The 6,668-nt window shown below is 42.4% G+C and overlaps 1 protein-coding gene across 1 annotated transcript in view; it reads left to right on the top strand.

The window, feature by feature from the left end:
- Positions 1-6,668, top strand: part of LOC111963004 (spectrin beta chain, non-erythrocytic 1) — a 97,563-nt gene extending 90,895 nt beyond the window's left edge. The window contains exons 36-41 of the mRNA XM_070443299.1: positions 1,740-1,793; positions 1,824-1,841; positions 2,380-2,663; positions 2,956-3,129; positions 4,646-4,688; positions 5,285-6,668. Of these exons, the coding sequence (XP_070299400.1) occupies positions 1,740-1,793; positions 1,824-1,841; positions 2,380-2,663; positions 2,956-3,129; positions 4,646-4,688; positions 5,285-5,491 (780 nt within the window). The 3' untranslated portion in view covers positions 5,492-6,668. The remainder of the gene's footprint in view (positions 1-1,739; positions 1,794-1,823; positions 1,842-2,379; positions 2,664-2,955; positions 3,130-4,645; positions 4,689-5,284) is intronic.

The following is a 6,668-nucleotide window of genomic DNA, read 5'->3' as shown; positions in this document are numbered from 1 at the left end:
GACCTTACAGATAATTGTATGTGTGGGGTACATAGATGAGGTAGTCATTCAAAAAGCATGTTAAAAAACATTATTGCACACAGAGTGAGCAAATTTTRACTCTTGAACTTACTTATTGACTCAAGACATTTCAGCTTTAAATTTTGTATTATACTGAACAAAAATATAAACGCAACATGCAACACTTTCAAAGATTTTACTGAGTTACAGTTCATATATGGAAATCAGCCAATTTAAATAAATTCATTAGACCCTAATCTATGGATTTCTCAGGTTATGGATGTGTCACTGCAACCGTAAAGGTCCTAAATGATGTCACCATTGCCCTTGGTTCTAAGCAATGTTGACTTGGCCAAAGCTTTTGATACAGTAGACCATTCCATTCTTGTGGGCCGGCTAAGGAGTATTGGTGTCTCTGAGGGGTCTTTGGCCTGGTTTGCTAACTACCTCTCCCAAAGAGTGCAGTGTATAAAGTCAGAACATCTGCTGTCTCAGCCACTGCCTGTCACCAAGGGAGTACCCCAAGGCTCGATCCTAGGCCCCACGCTCTTCTCAATTTACATCAACAACATAGCTCAGGCAGTAGGAAGTTCTCTCATCCATTTATATGCAGATGATACAGTCTTATACTCAGCTGGCCCCTCCTTGGATTTTTTGTTAAACACTCTACAACAAAGCTTTCTTAGTGTCCAACAAGCTTTCTCTGCCCTTAACCTTGTTCTTAACACCTCCAAAACAAAGGTCATGTGGTTTGGTAAGAAGAATGCGCCTCTCCCCACCAGTGTTATTACTACCTCTGAGGGTTTAGCGCTTGAGATAGTCACCTCATACAAGTACTTGAGAGTGAGGCTAGACGGTACACTGTATTTGTCTCAACACATATTAAAGCTGTAGGCTAAGGAAAAATCACATCTCTTTCACCCCAGCTGCMAAACTAACCCTGATTCAGATGACCATCCTACCCATGCTAGATTACGGAGGCATAATTTATAGATCGGCAGGTAAGGGTGCTCTCGAGCGGCTAGGTGTTTTTTGCCATTCAGGCATCAGTTTTGCCACCAATGCTCCATATAGGACACATCCCTGCACTCTATACTCCTCTGTAAACTGGACATCTCTGTATACCCGTCGCAAGACCCACTGGTTGATGCTTATTTATAAAACCCTCTTAGGCCTCACTCCCCCCTATCTGAGCTATCTGCTGCAGCCCTCATCCTCCACATACAACACCCGTTCTGCCAGTCACATTCTGTTAAAGGTCCCCAAAGCACACACATCCCTGGGTCGCTCCTCTTTTCAGTTCGCTKCAACTAGCGACTGGAATGAGCTTAAAAATAAATAACAAATCTTCATTCAAAGACTCAATCATGGACACTCTTACTGACAGTTGTGGCAGCTTCGCCTCATGTAATGTAGTCTCTAACTTCTTGCCTTTGTGCTGTTGTCTGTTCCCAATAATGTTTTGTGCTGCTACCATGTTGTGCTGCTGCCATGTTGTGTTGCTACCATGTTGTTGTCATGTTGTGTTGCTACCATGCTGTGTTGTCATGTGTTGCTGCAATGCTATGATGTTGTCTTCGGTCTCTCTTTATGTAGTGTTGTGGTGTCTCTCTTGTCGTGATGTGTGTTTTGTCCTATAYTTTTCTTTTTGATCGCAGCCTTTTGGTAGGCCGTCATTGTAAATAAGAATTTGTTTTTTACTGACTWGCCTTCAATAATATTTTTTTTTAAATCATCAGGGTTTCAAACGTGGGGCAAGACACATCATTGGAGTTGACCATTGGTCTGAAAACCAATAATGTCTCTTCCTGGGTCAGAGCAACAATGCATCACACCCAAAAGTGAGAAAAWATATATTTTTAACTGTATAATCATTTCAAATAAGGTTGTATCATGATAAATAAGGGTTCACTATAATACGCATTTGTAAGGGCATTTATAAAGGGTTAATAACTGGAGGTAAATAGTGGCTCACTATTTGGCAAGCACTGACTGGCTATTGCACTATTTTGACCAATTTGTTTAACCCATTTATTAATGGTTTATAATTCATTTACAAATGATTAAATAACCATTAATAATGTAATTACAAACCCTTTATAAACTCTTTACAAATAGATCCTTATTGTAAAGGTTTACGGAAAGGGGTCATTTCAAACATAGAGCCATTTCTAACGCAGTAGGGATAGTAAGGGAGTGGTTTGTGACACACGCTCATACAGCAGCTACACCTCCAAAACATCTGGTATGCGGAATGTCGGCCAATGCTGATTAATGCTGATTAACGCTCAATCTGATTGAATCCAGGCGCACTTCTCTTTCCTATATGTACGTTAAAATGTATTGTAAATATATATCATGCTGATCTCTCCTTCCCAGTCTGCCTCAGGAGCAGTTGAGGTGGAGCCCAGTTTGGGTCAGTTGGAGGGAACACCGGGTGACTCTACGGTGCCCATGGTCTCTGAGATGCAGGATGCTGGCTTGCAGGAGGCTAGCTCTCTGGAGCTGCTGGATGCCTCTGTGTCAGGACAGACCCCCAGGGAGGGGGAGCCCCGGGCCGCCACCCTACCCGCTGACCCCCTCAGCCCTAAGGCTGTGCTGCAGGATGGCATGCTGGGACGGAAACACGACCTAGAGGCTGCTGGAAAGAAGGCTTCCAACAGGTAGAGACACTCACAACCTTAAAGAGCATGGTTATTGTTGCTATGGTTAGGCTTGAAATGGTTGATTTGCGTAGAATTAAGGTTGCACATTTTGCCAGTTATTTTGTATAGTTTGGGGTAATGAAAGAAGGTACTCACTCCAATTACAGTAGGTAGGATGTAAAGGATAGCTCAAGTTCATGATACTACCTCACAAATAATTCAAATAGTTTTGGGTAAGCTTGGGATGCGTATGTATCTGCTTAAGGTCTTGTCCATCAAAATGTGTGTCTGTGCTCCTGTCCTCTCACAGGTCCTGGAACAACCTGTACTGTGTGNTGAAACCTGGTCAGCTGTCTGTCTATAAGGACGCCAAGAGCTTCGGCCATGGCTCCACCTACCACGGAGAGGACCCTCTGTCGCTCGGCAACGCCAAATGGGAAGTCCTGAACAACTACAAGAAGAAGAAACACGTATTCATACTGAGGTGAGGAACGTTAGTGTTTTAGTCTACGTAAACTCAGCAAAAAAAGAAATGTCCCTTTTTCAGGACGCTGTCTTTCAAAGATAATTCATTAAAAATCCAAAATAACTTCACAGATCTTCATAGTAAAGGGTTTACACACTGTTTCCCATGCTCGCTTCAATGAACCATAAACAATTAATAACATGCACCTGTGAAACACGTCGTTAAGAACAAGTACAGCTACAGACGGTAGGCAATTAAGGTCACAGTTATGAAAAACTTAGGACACTAAAAGAGGCCTTTCTACTGACTCCTGAAAAAACACCAAAAGAAAGATGGCCGGGGTCCTGCTCTTCTGCGTGAATGTGCCTTAGGCATGCTGTAAGAAGGCATGACTGCAGATGTGGCCAGGGCAATAAATTGCAATGTCCGTACTGTAAGACGCCTAAAACAGCGCTCCAGGGACAGACAGGACGGACAGCTTGATCGTCCTCGCAGTGTATCCTGCGAGGACGATCAGCTGCCCGAGTTACATCAGGAACGCACAATCCCTCCATAGTGCTCAGGCTGTCCGCAATAGGCTGAGAGTGGCTGGACTGAGGCGCTTGTAAGCCTGTTGAAAGGCAGGTCCTCACCAGACATCACTGGCAATAACTCGCCTATGGGCACAAACCCACCGTCGCTGGACCAAACAGGACTGGCAAAAAAGTGCTCTTCACTGAAGAGCGCGGTTTTGTCTCACCAGGGGTGATGGTCAGATTCGCGTTTATCGTCGAAGGAATGAGCGTTACACCGAGGCCTGTACTCTGGAGCGGGGATCGATTTGGAGGTGGAGGGTCCTTCATGGTCTGGGGCAGTGTGTCACAGCATCATCGTGAGCTTGTTGTCATTGCAGGCAATCTCAATGCTGTGGTTACAGGGAAGACATCCTCCTCCCTCATGTGGTACCCTTCCTGCAGGCTCATCCTGACATGACCCTCCAGCATGACAATGCCACCAGCCATACTGCTTGTTCTGTGCGTGATTTCCCGTCAGACTGGTCTTCAGTGTTCTGCCATGGCCAGCGAAGCACCCGGATCTCAATCCCATTGAGCATGTCTGGGACCTATTGGATCGGAGGGTGAGGGCTAGGGCCATTCCCCCCAGAAATGTCCGGGAACGTGCAGGTGCCTTGGTGTAAGAGTGGGGTAACATCTCACAGCAAGAACTGGCAAATCTGGTGCAGTCCATGAGGAGGAGATGCACTGCAGTACTTAATGCAGCTGGTGGCCACACCAGATACTGACAGTTACTTTTGATTTTGACCCCACCTTTGTTCAGGAAGACATTATTCCATTTCTGTTAGTCACATGCCTGTGGAACTTGTTCAGTTTATGTTTCAGTTGTTGAATCTTGTTATGTTCATACAAATATTTTATTTGAAAATAAACGCAGTTGACAGTGAGAGGACGTTTATTTTTTTTCTGAGTTTAGTTCACACTCTTACCACACGTTTCGTTTAAACTGAATTTTGTTCCTCTGGCTGTCTATCTTCCAGGCTGGGTGATGGTAGTGAGTACCTGTTCCAGTGTAAAGACGAGGTGGGTTCCTCACACAGTTCTTTTTTTAATTATATGTATTTGATTTGGTTTTGTCACACAAGAATGTCATATGGTCTTATCACAGGGTTACAGCAGTAMTGTGGAATATAATCATTAAGACACATGAAATATCCAAACATACGTTCAACAATCACACCACAGTACAAAACTGTAATGCATTTAAAATATCCATACTGTATTCAATATTACATTATCCTACAATATAATATCAAACACATTCTGTATCCTATCTGGTAATAATAGGCTATGTTTAGACACGGCAGCTTGACCCATATCCCCAACCCAATCACTGACACAGGATCTGGTCTGACCAATCAAAAGACCACTGTGGGAAAAGATCAGACTTCACACAGTTCTACATAATATATCCGTTRATCAACAAGTCATCAAATACAGATCTCATTACTGTCGGACCATTTGAAATATATGCGTCCGGCGCTCTCTCTAATGAAATGGAAGTATGTGTAACTGCATTACATCTGTAAATGTATTACGAATGTTAATATTGGAGGGACCTTAAACCCAACACCCAAATTCATTGAAATATATTCAACGTAAATGTATGGTTATTTCAGGAGGAACTGGGTCGTTGGACCCAGGCCATAGAGAAAGCAGTGAAGCCCCTGGCACAGGAAGAGGCGGAACCCTCAGGGTCCGCAGGGGTCCGGGCCCGCAGCCTGCCCCCTCCTTCCTCTTCTACCACCCTCACCACCCCAGAGCCAGCGAAAGACAAGAAAGACAAGGAGAAGAAGGGCTTCAGTCGGTTTGCCAATAAAAAGTGAGGATGGACAGACTGACTATATTGCAGGTCTTGGGCAGAAGAAGAAGTTGTAGTGTACAATCAGAATGAATTTTATCTTAAAAGATGTTCTTTTTTACTTTGAAATAGATGAGATATTGTAGTTTAGACCTCTGCACACTCTGCTGCCCGTATTAAAGCCAGTGTAACAACCTTTTCTTTCTCTTTTTGACAAAATATGCTAAATTCAGATAGCTAAATAAAAGCACAGGAATGCTCTTTTCACACTCAACCAAAGAATGTTTGTAAAATTCATTATTTTCCTTTTACAATTGTTTCCCAACTTTGCTTTAAATAAAAGCATGCTTGTATGATTTGTATTACAAAACAGTATGACTCGTATGAGTACTTTTGTTGATTAATCTGCCTTATATTCCTATAAAATGGTTGTGAATTGTTATACTGTGCTGTTTGAATTTGGTGCTCTTATATCATAGAATCATCAGGATTGGGTGGCTAGGCTTTTTAAAATAGCTTTGTAAATTCTGTTTTAACTAATGAATTGATAGGCCTAGTGTTGCCTGAAAGAGATTGAGACATTGTACAGTGCTGTACAGTACCTGCATGCACAGCAAGTACAACTGCAAGTATGCAAACTAATTGTCCTATGCACTGTGAAGGCAAAAATAATCCTGCCGAAATTGGCAGTTATAGACTGTTTTAACTGAGATAATGAAAGTAACACAATTGAAAGATGATTATACTATCTTGTTATTGACCTGCTATTACCTTAAACATAACGCAATCACTTTCAAACATGACTTTTACCAGAACAATGGCCATCTCTGAGAACTTGAAATAGCTCATACCTAACACTTGTTTATCGAATCTCGAATTTCATATCTGTTCATATACAGTATATCAAGAAAAATGCATGAATCATGTTTTTTGTTTAACCCTTTTGTGGTGTTCGGGTCTGTGGGACCCATTTTCAATGTTTACTCAAAGACATTTTTTCAACCTGAGACTCATTGGCCTTGGCTCATTTTCTGTGAAGAACATATAAAATAACACATTTTCATTGAGTGCACACTGTGCACCCCCCTACACATGTATATTATATATGTGGTGTTTGGGTCCACAGGACCCAAGGGTAATAAAAGTGTGGAAAAGTGTGTGTGTGTGTGTGTAGGTGAAAACAAGTAAACATTTAACAAAAA

This window comes from Salvelinus sp. IW2-2015, linkage group LG4q.2 (genome assembly GCF_002910315.2).
Source record: "Salvelinus sp. IW2-2015 linkage group LG4q.2, ASM291031v2, whole genome shotgun sequence".
Lineage (NCBI taxonomy): Eukaryota > Metazoa > Chordata > Actinopteri > Salmoniformes > Salmonidae > Salvelinus > Salvelinus sp. IW2-2015.
Note: the sequence above shows the minus strand (reverse complement) of the source record. Positions and strands in the feature narration are given on the sequence as shown.